At 36.3% G+C, this 15,813-nt stretch overlaps 1 protein-coding gene and 1 long non-coding RNA gene across 2 annotated transcripts; one reads left to right on the plus strand and one right to left on the minus strand.

Annotated features, from left to right (window-relative positions):
• Window positions 1-549: 549 nt before the first annotated feature.
• LOC149588947 (uncharacterized) lies at window positions 550-912 on the minus strand. Its single transcript, XR_016379735.1, has 2 exons — window positions 876-912; window positions 550-760 (listed from the first exon to the last, which is right to left on the minus strand). It is a non-coding gene; the product is annotated as an uncharacterized LOC149588947 (long non-coding RNA).
• A 5,100-nt stretch (window positions 913-6,012) lies between these two features.
• Window positions 6,013-8,962, plus strand: LOC149588948 (uncharacterized). The gene is made up of 3 exons (XM_089861853.1): window positions 6,013-6,079; window positions 6,239-7,244; window positions 7,375-8,962. The coding sequence occupies exons 1-3, from the start codon at window positions 6,013-6,015 to the stop codon at window positions 8,960-8,962; spliced, it is 2,661 nt and encodes an 886-aa protein (XP_089717979.1).
• The last annotated feature ends 6,851 nt before the right edge of the window (window positions 8,963-15,813 follow it).

The following is a 15,813-nucleotide window of genomic DNA, read 5'->3' on the forward strand; positions in this document are numbered from 1 at the left end:
TTCTTCTTTCTTCTTTCTTCTTTCTTCTTTCTTCTTCTTCTTTCTTCTTTCTTCTTTCTTCTTTCTTCTTTCTTCTTTCTTCTTTCTTCTTTCTTCTTTCTTCTTTCTTCTTTCTTCTTTCTTCTTTCTTCTTCTTCTTCTTTCTTCTTTCTTCTTTCTTCTTTCTTCTTTCTTCTTTCTTCTTTCTTCTTTCTTCTTTCTTCTTTCTTCTTTCTTCTTTCTTCTTTCTTCTTTCTTCTTTCTTCTTTCTTCTTTCTTCTTTCTTCTTTCTTCTTTCTTCTTTCTTCTTTCTTCTTTCTTCTTTCTTCTTTCTTCTTTCTTCTTCTTCTTTCTTCTTTCTTCTTTCTTCTTTCTTCTTTCTTTCTTTTCTTCTTTCTTCTTTCTTCTTTCTTCTTTCTTCTTTCTTCTTTCTTCTTTCTTCTTTCTTCTTCAAATTAATATTTTAAGGGCTCATTTGGAAGAATGAACATCCCTCTATCCATAAAACACGGCCTCAAGACTCTATCATAAATTCCAGATAAGATACAAGCATAATTAGACAACCTCATATTTTGCATAATTTATTTTTTCCAAAATGAAGGGAAAGTTCTCCCATGGGTCTCGGGAAATAAGCTTTCACGGCCAATGGGAGAAACATAGGCTTACGAAAATGATTCCATTGAAAACTTCGGATCTTTCTCTTCAAATTAAACACTTTAAACGCCAGGTTAGGCCCAAAAATTATTGAGAAAACTCGAATAGAAAATATGTCCTCATTTGCCTAAAATGGAACACCCCAATACACGAAAATTTAATCTATCTTTTTACATCCATAACTAATGTTTTACTCACTAAAGGAAAACAAAAAGACCTTAGAAGATGCGTTGATTAATTACCTGTTTAATACTTTTGGTCCCGTTAGCGTAGATTAAGATGCGGAAAAGATACGGGTATTATCAGCCCAGTATCCAGATTTAGTCATAAACGTGATGCCAATTTTAGCTGATTTAGCATGTTTCGCCTAGTGATATTGGGTTTCAAACACCGTATCATGACTCATTTGATGTAAAATGTAGATTCGACACAATTACGCCACAAAAACATAACAGTGTAGGTTACTTTGATCTAACTTGGTAATTATTTCATTTGAAATACCGTTAGAGTGCATTTAATTTACAATGTTTAACCGTAGTGAACTGACAGCGCGCCAATTTTTGAAGCTTTAAGCAGATGACACTCAGTGCCCTTTAAAATATATGTACAGGTATAAAATGGAAAGCGTTGGTCGCTAGATGGTCGTAGCATCGCTAACAAATTATATTTGCTTATTATTAGTTGCAAAAACACGGATATTTTCGTATTCAAATTAGGGTGTTCCAAATTAGGACGGGGTGTTCCAATTTAGGACGGGGTGTTCCAATTTAGGACGGGGGCGTTCCAATTTAGGACGGACCGTTCCAAGTTAGGGCTGAAATTGATCTTTTTTAAAACCCATTTTGCAGGAAAAGTACGCGTCTTAGCAATCTGAAAATGGGTGCAATCGATCGGCAATAGTTCAAACTTATTGTAATGGTCTGCTTGTTCACTTCAGTAACTTATTTGTTACTGAAAAATCTGACTTTCCAAAAAGTTTGAGAAAGTGTTCCAAGATAGGGCTACTGACCATATATCGTAAGTTTAGAACCGCAATTCTTAAAAAATCCTTAGAATATCGAGGGTAGTCTAACATATCACTGTCTTGCTATAGAGAGCTATCAGTTGGCTGAGTAGTACGTCTCACCCTCCTTAATCTAATTAACATGGTTCATAGCCATCATATTGGTGTATTTTAGCTTTCCTTCTGCATTGAAAGTTCCACAAGTATGGCCGTGTATAATAGAGAGTTTAAGCATCCCCTATACGCGTACGTGTAGCCACCTTTGACAATGCATTGGTCTAATGCACTGTGGAAGGTAGCTACACGTACGCGTTTAGGGGATGCTTAAACTCTCTATTATCTCACTAGTCTTAGTTCTCCTCTACAAACCGAAAGCTCTTTGCATGTACAGGGTGTTTCAGAAAGGTCCGTAAGAAATTATTGGGGCTGCTTAATTGACTCGACACTGTTTGCAAGTTATGATATTAGTGTTATACTAATGACCCCTAAAATTTAAATAAGAAAGTGGAAGAAAATGCTTGTTTTAAATAAGGGGACATCCGTAACACACGCTAATCAAAATTTCTAAACAGTGGCCCTTTTTCGACTTGGAAGAGCCCAACAATTAATTTAGTACAGAACTTTTCAGAAACAGTCTATATATCAGAGCCCGGCCATATCTTTGGCATAATATTGTAAAATCAAGAACGGATTCATGCATGAATCCGTTCTTGGTAAAATTAAGATTTAAAAATCGTCCCGTCTTTACGGACGCTTGGTATTTAATCATAAGAGACACCAACCAGGAAATCAGGATACATTTTTGCTAGTAGGCAATTTATGGTGATAACATTATTATTGAACCAGAAAAAAACAAAACTGGAGGAAAAAAAAGTCAAAGACCAAGGGAAGCGGAAAATGCAGGAACTTATTCGCAGCAATATTGCGTCAACCAAAATAGAAGATACTAAGACCAAACAGTTAGTAGACATCTCTTGCAACGGTTGTGAAACTAGTATTTCAACGCTAAACAGCTTACAAGAAAAATGTAATGCTATTGAGAAAAAGATTGACAAAGTTGGAGATTTTTTAAGAGAAATGTTTGCTTTTATGCAAGAAAAATATCCTAAAGATAAAGGTAGTGGCTTGTGTGCCAAAATAATGCGACGCCAATTAATTATTCGATGCCCCTGAATAAAGTTAAAATTTGATCACTATATTACATAGAATTAGTTTAGTCATTTCCTATTTATTGAAACTATTAATCAAGGTTAAAATTAGACCCATGGTGGTTATTATAAATATATGGTTTATCTATAGTTCTTAACTTGGCGATGCATTATTTGGTCTACATATAATATACCTATAAAAATTACAATATCGTATAATTAATGTAGGTTTAGCAACCACCATAACTCCAAAATTAAAAACTATGCCTGATGGTGAAATCCAGCTTGGAAAAAACTATTTTACCAACGAGGACCAAATGTTTCCAGAAAAAGAAAAAAAATTAGAGCCAAGAAAACAAATACTTTCAGAAACTCGGCTGCGTCATCGAGCATGGAAAATTTTGGTTTGTTTCAACTATTTTCCAGAGTATATAAGAAATTTGCATGTTAAGCCGGATCAGGTATTTTTGCAATAAAAGAAATATGAAATTATAAGTTTTTAGATCCAGTAGGCCATTTTCAACCCAAGGCGGAAAGGGATGGTTTTTTAAACTCATTTTACGAAACATTTTTTATAGATCCACTTATAGATGCTACTAAGTTCGGTTTAGAAACCAGTGTCTTGCCTGGTATGTTTTAAATGTTGTCAATGTTGTCAATAATGTTAAATTTATAGTTTTTTTAAATAAGATCCAAAATCACCATTGAATACGAGTGTAAGCAATGTGCATGAACATTTGAAGTACTCCGCATCGGACTCTGATGTAAGCTATTTCCTAAGCGTTGTCATTTTAAAAACTTCTCATAAAGTAAAAATGTTACGAAACTATTAGTATGCGCATTTGATATGACTATTTTCTAATTAATTTGGATAGTAGCTAGTCCGTTGAGTCACGACGAAGAAAAGTTGTTATATTATGATTTTTTAGGTGGTGGAACTTGTAAATGGAAGCAAAGTTTTCTTGCCAAGAATCATTTTAAGACGGGCTGAAAACTCCAGCAAAACTGCTTCAACCATGGCTCGATTGTTGCTTGTAGAAACGTTTAAAATAGAATTTCTACGAACATGTTCATTGTATGGGCGCACGGCAAACGGTCCACATGGAAAACCTGCAGATTCACGGCAAGGGTTGTATAGACCAGCTGTTGACGCCATAATTGGTAATTGAATTGAATAATGGTCTTTAAACGACTGACAAAGATCCAAAATTCAAATACAAAATATTTTTCAATAGGGGAATCCAGAAAGTTTTGCAAAGTTGCAATGGGCATCTTGTTTAAAAGGTTCCCGCGCATGCGCACATTGTACAAAATTGACGTCAGACCATGGCCAACTTTGCGGTTGGCCTGGTTGGCTATGGTCTGACGTCAATTTTATACAATGTGCGCATGCGCGGGAACCTTTTAAACAAGATGCCCAAGACACAGCAAAACTTTCTGGATTCCCCTATTAAATATTTTGGTGTCACTAATCAGGTCCCTTAACTTTCGCTTACATTTCCTTTCTCTTGAACCTGAGTCACTTGAAAAATAACTTTAAAAGTATAGCATGATAATATGTAACACTATTTAACATGCTTGATATCAGATTTCGTTTTGGATATCGCTTCTAAAAGAAACTGGAAAGAATGTAAAAAAGATATTGTGCGAACACTAGGAAACAAACTTAGTGAATTAAGAAGAGAAGAGATAAGTTCCAAATATTGAATACCCATAATGTTTCCGATTTTTTGATAATTGAATTGAATAAAATTTTCTTGAAGCTTGAAATCAGTTTTATTCAGTAGGAACAGGATTTGATCTAAAAAATATATGCCTTGATTAATAGAAAATTTATAGGTTTTCCCCTTACTAAAAATTATTTCTTAAGCACAAAAACACGTTGCTACTTTATTAATTAAAAATAACAGTTTAAACAAACTAGTATTTGAAATTGATCAAAGCATTGATGAAGTTACAAATGAAATTAGACTAAAACACGCACTAAACCTATATTAAAATTGCATAAAATCGTGGTTTTTTTTCTGATTTTGAAATTTAGTCAAACCTTTATACTACCAGGATCGAAATTGAATTAAAACACCGATTATTCTGCGTTTAAATTTTGATGGAAAAAATAATAAATCGTGATTGAATTTTGAGCAGAAAGTCGATAGAAGCTGGGTATAAAATTTGATCAAGGTAATGATAAAGTAATATTTATATTTTATAAATGATAAAAGGGAATAAGATTTGATCAAGTATATTATAGAACAGGGATTAAAATCTGATCTGATGTATGATAGTAGAACCAGTATTAAAATTTTATCAAGTCTAGGATAGAATCTAGATTAAAATTTGACCAAGTGCAGAATAGAAGCGAGATTAATATTTGATCAAATTTATGATAGAACCGTTATAAACATTTGATCAAATATATGATAGAACCACGATAAACATTTGATAAAATATATGATAGAACCACGATAAACATTTGATCAAATGTAGGATAGAATCGAGATAACATTTGATCAAATTTATGATAGAACCGTTATAAACATTTGATCAAATGTATGATAGAACCACGATAAACATTTGATCAAATGTAGGATAGAATCGAGATAACATTTGATCAAATGTATGATAGAACCGTTATAAACATTTGATCAAATGTATGATAGAACCACGATAAACATTTGATCAAATGTAGGATAGAATCGAGATAACATTTGATCAAATGTAGGATAGAATCGAGATAACATTTGATCAAATGTAGGATAGAATCGAGATAACATTTGTTCAAATTTATGATAGAACCACGATAAACATTTGATCAAATGTAGGATAGAATCGAGATAACATTTGATCAAATGTATGATAGAACCGTTATAAACATTTGATCAAATGTATGATAGAACCGTTATAAACATTTGATCAAATGTAGGATAGAATCGAGATAACATTTGATCAAATGTATGATAGAACCACGATAAACATTTGATCATATTTATGATAGAACCACGATAAACATTTGATGAAATGTATGACAGAACCACGATAAACATTTGATCAAATGCATGACAGAACCACGATAAAAATTTGATTAATTTCAAAACAGAACCGCGATAAACATTTGATCAAATGTATGATACAATCGCGAATAAACATTTGATCAAATGTATGATACAATCGCGAATAAACATTTGATCAAATGTGTGATAGAACAGGGATTAAAATTTGCTCAACTATATGACACAACCGGGATCGAAATTTGATCAAGTGTATGATAGAATCGGGGTTAAAAATTGGATCAAATGTATAACAGAACTGGGATCAAAATTTGATGAAAATAATGAAAAATTGCTTTGAAAACATTTTGATTAGATTTATTGAAATCCAAAGTATATCAAGGTTTGATCGGCCCAATTTTGGATCAACTTCGTTTGATCAATATTTGATCATACATTTTCGTAAGGGGAAACCTACCGATTTACAAGAATCCCCTTCGGTACGACTTCAAGTCCATTTCTCTTGGATGGAGTTATCAGATTTCATTTGCGCAAGTACAAGGGACAATACGAAGATACCTGCCAAAAAATAAATGAAGACTTGTATGTGGACGACTTTATCTCAGGCGCACATAATGACGATGACGCTATTAGACATTCCAAGGAAGCGAAGACTATCTTTAAGGACGCTAGTATGTCTTTACGGAAATGGCATACCAACTCTGGAAAACTTGAGGAAAACTGGAAAGGACAAGGCAGGCAAGAAATCACCACGGAAAAGGTTACCTTTTCGTCGCCTTGCACTCTGAAGGTGTTGGGGCTATCGTGGGATAAATCCCAGGAAATATTCATATTCAACGTGGAAGGAATTATAAACTACTTATCGTCCCTTCGGAATACTAAACGATGCGTTCTTAGTGCTGCAGCAAGAGTATTTGACCCGCTTGGTCTCATAACGCCATTCACAATTACCGTCAAGATACTGTTTCAAGCAATATGGGAGAAAGAGTGTTCATGGGATGAACCACTACCAGAGGATCTAACACAATCATGGAAGTCCTGGTGTAGAGAATTGCCCAAGTTAAACGAATTGAAGATTCCAAGACACTACTTACCACCCGAAACCAACTATCGTGAAGCCTCTTTACAACTGCACTGTTTCACCGACGCTAGTCAGCGAGCTTACGGTGATTGTCTTTACCTTCGATGCACTACCAATGATGGACACTCTTATGTCAGCCTTGTGGGCTCCAAGTCAAGAGTTGCACCCCTCAAAGTTCTCACTATTCCGAGATTGGAACTGATGGGCGCTCTAATTGGATCGAGACTAATGAACCGCTTGAAGATTAATTTCAAGGACAAAGAACCGGATCTATATTTTTGGAGTGAATCTGCAATAACAATTCACTGGATCAAGGGAGAATCAAGTCGTTGGAAGCAGTTTGTTTCCAACAGAGTCAACGAAATACTAAGGTTTAGTGAAAAGCACTCTTGGAATCATTGCCCTGGGAGCGAAAATCCTGCAGATTGTCTAAGCCGTGGACAGAATGCCGAAGAATTTATGAATAATCAACTCTGGTGGAGCGGCCCCCCCTTTGCTCAGTTTGACTGAAGATCACTGGCCTAAGAACCAACTACCAGTAGACGAGAAAGAAGTCATCCAGGAACTGCGAGCGAACCACTTAACCATTTCTCAACATGTTTGCAACGTCGAGAATATTGAACCTATTGTAAATATCAACGATTCAAGTTCTTTGAGAAAAATAATAAGAGTGACAGCATGGATTTTTCGATATCGCAATAACCTCAGAAAGCTCAAGGAACATAGAAATTTGGACGTTTTGACCACGGAAGAACTTAAGCGAGCCGAAAATTATTGGATCCAACAGACTCAACGTGAAATTTTCCCAGAAGTCATAAGATCTTTGAAACTCAAGGAACCCTTGTCAAAAAACTCGACGTTAATCAAGTACAATCCATTCCTAGACGAAGAAGGAATAATTCGAATCGGTGGTCGATTACAGCACTCTGAGCTGTCATTTCACGAGAAACATCCCATTATCTTGCCGGCAGGACATCGGTTCTCCGAACTACAAATTGACTTGGCCCATGAGAAAGTTATGCATTCAGGAATAACGTCAACCTTAACTCAAGTCAGAGAGAGATTCTGGATTTTAAAGAGTAGACAACAAATCAAGAATCGTATCAATAAGTGTCTTATTTGTAAAAGATTACGAGTAAAACCTGTCATCGAGGACACAGCTCCACTGCCATCGGACAGAGTTAATCAGGCGAAACCCTTCAAAGTGACGGGTCTCGACTTCGCGGGACCAATCTATACTAAAGATCAGAATGAAAGAAGAAAATCCTATATAGCCCTCTTCACTTGTGGTGTAACACGGGCACTTCACTTGGAGTTGGTTTCGGATATGTCGGCCAAGTCATTTCTTCAATCATTTCGACGATTTATCTCCAGACGTGGCCTAGTCAAGGTTGTTTATAGTGACAATGCCAAATCCTTTCAAAGAGCGGATCGAGAATTTAAATTACTTTGGAAGAGAATTTCTGTTGACGAAGTGAAGGATTTCTTTGGTCATCAGGGAGTCGTGTGGAAGTATATCGTAGAGCGAGCCCCCTGGTGGGGCGGGTTTTATGAACGATTAGTCCGCTCTATCAAGTCCTGCCTTAAAAGAATACTTGGTCAGGTCTTCCTCGACTTTGAAGAAATTACCACCGTATTGACGGAAGTGGAAGCAGTATTGAATTCCCGCCCAATAACATATGTTAACGACGAATCTAACGAGGAACCTTTAACCCCGGCGCACTTCCTCATTGGACGACGGGTGTTGTCATTACCACCAGCCACTCAAGAAAATATCAATTTTTCCGATACGAGAGATGAACTAAGGCGTAGATGGAAGTTTCAAGAAAAACTAATTTCACAGTTCTGGACCAGATGGAGTAAAGAATATATTCTCGAACTGAGATCTGCTCATGAGATATCCAGAAGAACTTCATCACACTATATTCAACCAGGTGAGCTGGCGTTACTCCGAGACGACAATGTGCCTCGTTACATATGGAAGTTAGTTCGAGTAGAGGAAGTCTTCAGAGGTCGAGATGGAAAAATCCGTTCATGCTCCATTCGCCTGCCATCTATAAAGGCATACTTAAAAGACCAGTCAATTTGATCTGTCCGCTCGAAATTTAGAAGATGGACTCAGGATTTCGCCATCCGCGGGGAGTGTAAAAAATGGACGTTCAAAATTATTATCTGTAGGCAAAAAATTGGTCATACTGTAAAAAACTATCTATGTAAATTTGATAACCGAGTTGTAATGTTAGACTGAAAAGATAAGAACGGCTGTTGTTTTAATTTGAGTTTCATAACTGACGCGATGTAAATTTTAGCTCTTGTAAATAGAATGAAATAAACTATCGTAGTTAATTTTAAATTCGTTGTGTGGTTTTCTCAAAATATTAAAATCCTCAGTACCTACTGAACCCTCCTCTAGAAAGGTCAAGAGGCGACTAATTTTCGCGTCCATGCGCTGTTCTTCTATGATTAATTCTCTATCTAGAATTATTGATTCCGTCTGTTCTATTTCTACTAAACCTACAACGGGTTATTCCGTTTCTGAAGCTTCGGGGATACGTGAGAGGGCGTCCGCTACTACATTGTTTTTCCCCGGAACGTAAACAATTTTAAAATCAAAAGACTGTAACTTTGTACTCCATCTAGTGAATTTTCCGGTTGGGTCTTTTGCATTTTTCAGCCACTCTAGGGACTTGTGGTCTGTAATGATTTCAAATGGAGCGCCCTCCAGGTAAACCCTGAATTTCTCTACTGCCCATACTATGGCTAAGCATTCCCTCTCAGTGACAGACAGCTTTCTCTGCGCGGCGTCTAAGGTTTTACTCGCGTATTGTACCACTATACTTTTCCCGTCTACTATTTGGGTTAATACTGCGCCAAGCCCAGAATTGGATGCGTCGGTATAGAGGGTGAACGGGGCTTTGAAATTTGGCGACGCTATGATAGGGGCGGTGCTGAGTCTGTCTTTCAACGATTCAAACGCGCTTTGTTGTTCAAGCCCCCACTGCCAACTAACATTGTCATGAGTCAGGTGATGTAAAGGGGTTGCTATATCCGCGAACTTGGGGATGAAACGACGGAAAAGCCGGCCATTCCCAAGAACCTTCTTAGTTGTCGTACGGTGCGAGGAATAGGGTATTCTCGGATTGATCTCACTTTGTCAGGGTCTACTTCTATGCCTTGACTAGAAACAAGGTGTCCCAAGATATGTGCCTTTTTACGCCAGAATTGAGTCTTCGATGATTTTATTGTCAGACCGTCTTTTTGTAAAATAGTTAATACGTTTTCTAAACTTTCGAGATGTTCTTCGAACGTGTCTGAGACTATGTATAAATCGTCGAAATAATCAAATACTCCTTCTCTCGTTAACCCACCGAATAAATTTTTGACTAGTCTTTGAAATGTAGGTGGGGCGTTTGTTAGTCCAAACATCATAACTTTGGGTCTATATATCCCTCTATGCGTGACAAAAGCGCAAGTGTCACGACTGCCCTCGTGTAGAGAAACTTGCCAATACCCACTTCTCATATCCATGACTGTGATGTAATCTGGGGCTCTTATGGACTCTAAAATATCTTCTATTCTTGGCAATGGATACGAATCCCTGCGTGTTATGTTGTTAAGTATTCTATAATCTATAACTAAGCGGTGTTTTCCATCAGGTTTACCAACTACTAAGGTGGGAGCAGACCATGGACTACTACATGGTTCAATGAGATTTAAGTGTAAGATTTCTTGAATTATTCCATCTATTATTTCTCGTTTATAAGGAGAATATCTATATGGGGGACACGCTATAGGTAGACTGTCGCCCGTGTCGACATAATGCTCCGTGGATTTAGTTAAACCTGGGTTAACGGAAAACACACTTTTAAATTTAAAAACAAGCGTCTTAATCGTAGATGTTAAAATTCTGATCCATGGTTTATCACTAATTAAATTCTAAGTTTTATTAAAAGTCCGCCACTTCATGGAGAAATATATTTATTTTATTTAAAGTTTAAAATCAGGAGCTTTCGAGTCGTGACTCTTCCTCAGCTAGTCATAATACTTATTAAATTTAAATTTACGATTAAAAAATTTCCTTTTTACATCGATTCATGATTTTTTTAAACAATGACTACCCCTTATCTGTTAAGTTTTTTAGATTTTTAAAACCACCCCATCCTCCTATAGATATTTGCCCTTTATCTAAGTTCAATCTCCCCCTATCTCTAATATAAACTGCTTCCTTGAACCCTATTCTATACCAGTTTGTTTCTTGGCATATGACTTTCCTCGTATCCCAATTTATCTCATGATTGTTTTCAGATTTTACATGCACGGCTAAACCATTGTTTATATCTCTCTTTTTACACTGTTTTTATGTTCTGTCTGTCTTTTTTTTACTTGTCTTTTTGTTTGTCCTTCGTAAGTTAAATTACAATTACATTTAATTTCATAGACTACCCCTGTTTTTTTCAATTCTTCTATCTTCGGTTTGTTCTTTATTAATTGTGATTTTAAGGTATTGCTATTCCTACTCACTAATGTTACATTGAATTGTTTTAACTGTCTAATGGTTTTTTCCGTTATCCCATTTATATATGGTAATGATATGATATTTTCCGGTTTTTCTTTTTTTACATTATTCCGAATTACATTATCGTCAAATATTTGATTAACTAAATCTTTTGGATAGCCACTGTCTATAAATTGTTTTTTAAATGTATTTTTGTCTTTCTGCGGTTCATCCGATAATGTTTCAATTTTTTCCTTGAACGATTTTATAATACCTAATTTAATTTTATTGTTGTGTGATGATTGGTAATTTAGAAACATTTTGGCATGGGTGGGTTTCTGATACATGGAGCAGGTTATTTGTCCATTATTATGTTTTACTAAAATATCCAGGAAAGGTAAACATTTACTTTCTTCCCCTTCGTACGTGAATTGTATGTCTTTTTGAATTTTATTTACTGTATCCAATAATACCCCGACCTCTAATGATTTACTTTTAATGATAAAGATGTCGTCCATAAACCTTCTCCATAGTTTCACATGTTTTTTAATTATAGTTTTTTTCAGAATGCTGTTTTCGATATGCTCCATAACTAGGTTTGCAATGGGTGCTGATAAGGGATTGCCCATGGCCAGGCCTTTTTGTTGCGCGTAATAAAAAAATTTTTAATCGTAAATTTAAATTTAATAAGTATTATGACTAGCTGAGGAAGAGTCACGACTCGAAAGCTCCTGATTTTAAACTTTAAATAAAATAAATATATTTCTCCATGAAGTAGCGGACTTTTAATAAAACTTAGAATTTAATTAGCGCTCTTAATTTTCCCTTTTTATCTTTATCTATGGGCGCTTCATCTATCGCCTTACAAATAGCTTCTCTGTCGAACTCCTCGTCCTCAAATAAATTACAATCTACTAAATTAAAATTACTACCATTATTATAAAATTCGTATGAAACGGAGGGGTTCGTATCCCAACACCAACTCATTTGACCATAACTAACCGTCATGCCGGAAGTCCTTAAAAAGTCCAACCCTAAGATACAAGGATAAGCCAGGTCTTTGAGAATGATTGCCTCGTGTGTCAAAAGCTTTCCTGAAATTTCTAAAGGCATTTGAGTTGCTTTTTTTACTACTATTGAATTTTGATCTACTACTCTAAGTTTAATATTGATGGGGTAAATTTTAAATCCTTGCTGCACTAAACTACTACTAACTAAGGGTACAATCAATTAAAGAAACGGAGCTTCCCGAATCTACAAGTGCTAGGGTAGGAATACCCGCTACGTTAAACTCTATGAGGCATTTCTTTCGATCACTAGTTTTTGACACGTGGAGACAGTCTATGGCGAAGGGGCTATTTTTAAGGATTACTACTTTCTCTTTGGGGGGGGCTCCCTCTCCCCTGGGACCTCCCCGTCTCTCGCTTCCCGCTTGCGGGCAATACCGTTGAATATGGCCCTTTTCCCCACAGCTCGTACATACCACTGTAGGGCAATCAGGTACTTTGTGCCCTTCTTGATTACAATGCAAGCACCTAATTACGAAATGACTGTTATAACTAGGCGAATTCGATCTGGGATGAAAATTAATACTATTTTTGTGTTTACGATGCCCGCTTCTGTGGTTTCTATTTTCAGGGTCACTATTATCCCTAGAGCTATTTTCCCTGGTTTGACCGCCAACTTTTCTTTGTGAAAGTTCGACACGTACGGCCGCCTCCAAAAGTTCACTAACCGTTTGAAAAGTTGCGGTTGCCAAGTAAGGCTTAATGCTATCTCGTAGATTGCGGGTCACATATTCTATTTGGATGGGAACAGGCAAGGGGGTTTCCAATTGGAGAAAAATTTCCCTCATGTTATTTACATACTCGGGGACTCCTTCATTGTACCCTTGTTTTCGATTAATGAGTTCTTCGCTTAGAACCGCATCGTTTACTTGATAAGCAAACTCCTTTTTTATTTCCTTTTGTAGGTCAGAAAATGTGCTTGGCTTAATTGTCAAAGATTGCCACCAGTCGAGAGCTGGACCCAAAAACATTTGCGGTATCCATGTCTGAATGAATAAATCATCTGGCATTGCCAATGTTTCTCTAATTTGTTTTACTTTCGTAAGAAAATCCTTCGTATTCATGCTCGAAGGTTTTCCCGTAAAAGTTGGCGGGGTAATTTTTGGCATCCTATTTTGAAACCAGCCCTGCGCTAGGACTAGCTGACCGCTATAACCCGTTTGGCTTCCTACGATACTACTAGTTTGACTACCATGTCTGGGTGGTACTGAACTAGATTGACTGACAGAACTAGCAGTCAGGGTGCCACTAGGAGTTTGAGTTCGAATTTGTAATTGGGCCTGTAAATCAGCTAATTGTTTTTTCATTACCGTCAAGTCTAGCGAGGAGATTAACTGCATTCCAGGCGGAATGGGGTTGCTCGTTGGTGGTAATAGACTTACGGATGGTGAGCTTATGCTACCCATGGTGCTAACTAGTGGATTTCCTAAAACTGGGGGTGTAAGGGAAGCTGAAGTTGCTACTACTATATTACTTGCTCCCTGGCTCCCGCCAACTCCGCCACTGGGTGGTGTTTGGTTCATTGTTTTAGACCGATGGTTTCGTTCCACAATTCGTCTAGCCGCTCTTTTTATGCGCTCCTGGGTTTGCACTTCTTTATATGCTTTAATACACTCAGGACAGGAATACAAGGTTCCCAACTGCGGTTTGCAAAGTGAATGATCGACATTTTTCCACATTTAGTAACTATTAACTATTCTAACTAAAACTGGGGTGTCTTCGTACTAGTTACGACTGGCATAGAAAGACAAATCCCGGCTGGGCCCCCATTTTGTAACACTTTTCTACTATTAGAGGCCTATATATGCTTAGTGTTAACAAAATCTACTACTAACCACTATTACAGGTAACTACAAATGATTAAATCAAGACAAGGTATTAACTATAACATTTTATAATTACTTATTAATTGATTAATTACATTAGATTAGTTTAAATAATATAACCCCCAAAATAAACCTGCGCGACGCGACCAATGCCAGAAACTATAGCGCTTTATGTATATTGTACTCATCACTTTGCGACATAGAAGGGATGTTTGATGTCCAAGGTCACAGAGATGATGCGGAAGTGCTGAGCTGGTCTATGATGATTTGTTACTACTATGACGTCTTCGGCTATAGCCCACTGCAAGTGTTGCTGACGGCATGATGGGTTACCCTACTATTGGCACCCTATTGACCATGCTCTGGCTTAGTTATTGACGTTTATATTTTAGCTGGGTTTAGGATCACATTCCATAGAGTTAATATTGGTGCTACTGCTGATGCACGGAGTTAGCGGCTTCCCGTGATGCCAGCTAAGTATAAGTATATATCCTTTATGTGTATCAGCCTCCGTTATATATACTGATTTGGTCTGGTTTCAAGTTCACTTCAGATATAGGTTCATTTCAAAGATGATGAGAATGTACGATAGTTTAAGCATTGGCGATGATACAAAATACCCTCTGACATTGGTTCAAGTTGAAAAAGAACAAATAGAATAATTGCTTTATCGGATAACAGTAAAAGAACAAGTACAATAAGTGTTATATCGGATAACAGTAAAAAAAACAAAGAGTATAAGTGTTTTATCTTTCATATTTTAGTTCTTCATATTTAGTTTATCTTTCATATTTTAGTTCTTCATATTTAGTTTATCTTTCATATTTTAGTTCTTCATATTTAGTTTATCTTTCATATTTTAGTTCTTCATATTTAGTTTATCTTTCATATTTTAGTTCTTCATATTTAGTTTATCTTTCATATTTTAGTTCTTCATATTTAGTTTATCTTTCATATTTTAGTTCTTCATATTTAGTTTATTTTTCATATTTTAGTTCTTCATATTTAGTTTATCTTTCATATTTTAGTTCTTCATATTTAGTTTATCTTTCATATTTTAGTTCTTCATATTTAGTTTATGATAACAAGAAATCAATTAACTACAATTAATATACACAATATACAAGCATTATACTACAAGAGATTATCTACACCTAAACATGCATTACACTATAATAGATTATCTACAACTAATATATAGACGTTACAATCCGAGTGAAGGTGACCTGGATAAAGTCGATTCGAATGAAGGTGACTTGGATGAAGGTGATTCGCAAGACGATAAAATGGATCCGAGTGAAGGTGACCTGGATAAAATCGATTCAAATGAAGGTGACTTGGATGAAGGTGATTCGCAAGACGATAAAATGGATCCGAGTGAAGGTGACCTGGATGAAGTCGTTTCGAATGAAGGTGAAATGAATGAAAGTGCCACGGATGAAGATCATCCCAATTCCAAACAAATTAAGGAACCAAGATCGATACAAGATGAGGATTGCTTAATTCGGGACATAAAGCCAGCACCCGAAAAAACTAAATCAAGTCTACAAGA

Source organism: Phalangium opilio, unplaced genomic scaffold (genome assembly GCF_054372755.1).
Source record: "Phalangium opilio isolate 3A_F unplaced genomic scaffold, DU_Popi_V2 ptg000523l_1, whole genome shotgun sequence".
In the NCBI taxonomy this organism is placed as follows: Eukaryota; Metazoa; Arthropoda; class Arachnida; order Opiliones; family Phalangiidae; genus Phalangium; species Phalangium opilio.

Coding starts and splice junctions, on each gene's coding strand:
- LOC149588948 (XM_089861853.1), top strand. CDS start 6,013: ATGACACAACCGGGATCGAAATTTGATCAAGTGTATGATAGAATCGGG. Junction 6,080..6,238: donor GGTTAAAAATTGGATCAAAT/GTATAACAGAAC, acceptor CATTTTCGTAAG/GGGAAACCTACCGATTTACA. Junction 7,245..7,374: donor AGAGTCAACGAAATACTAAG/GTTTAGTGAAAA, acceptor CCCTTTGCTCAG/TTTGACTGAAGATCACTGGC.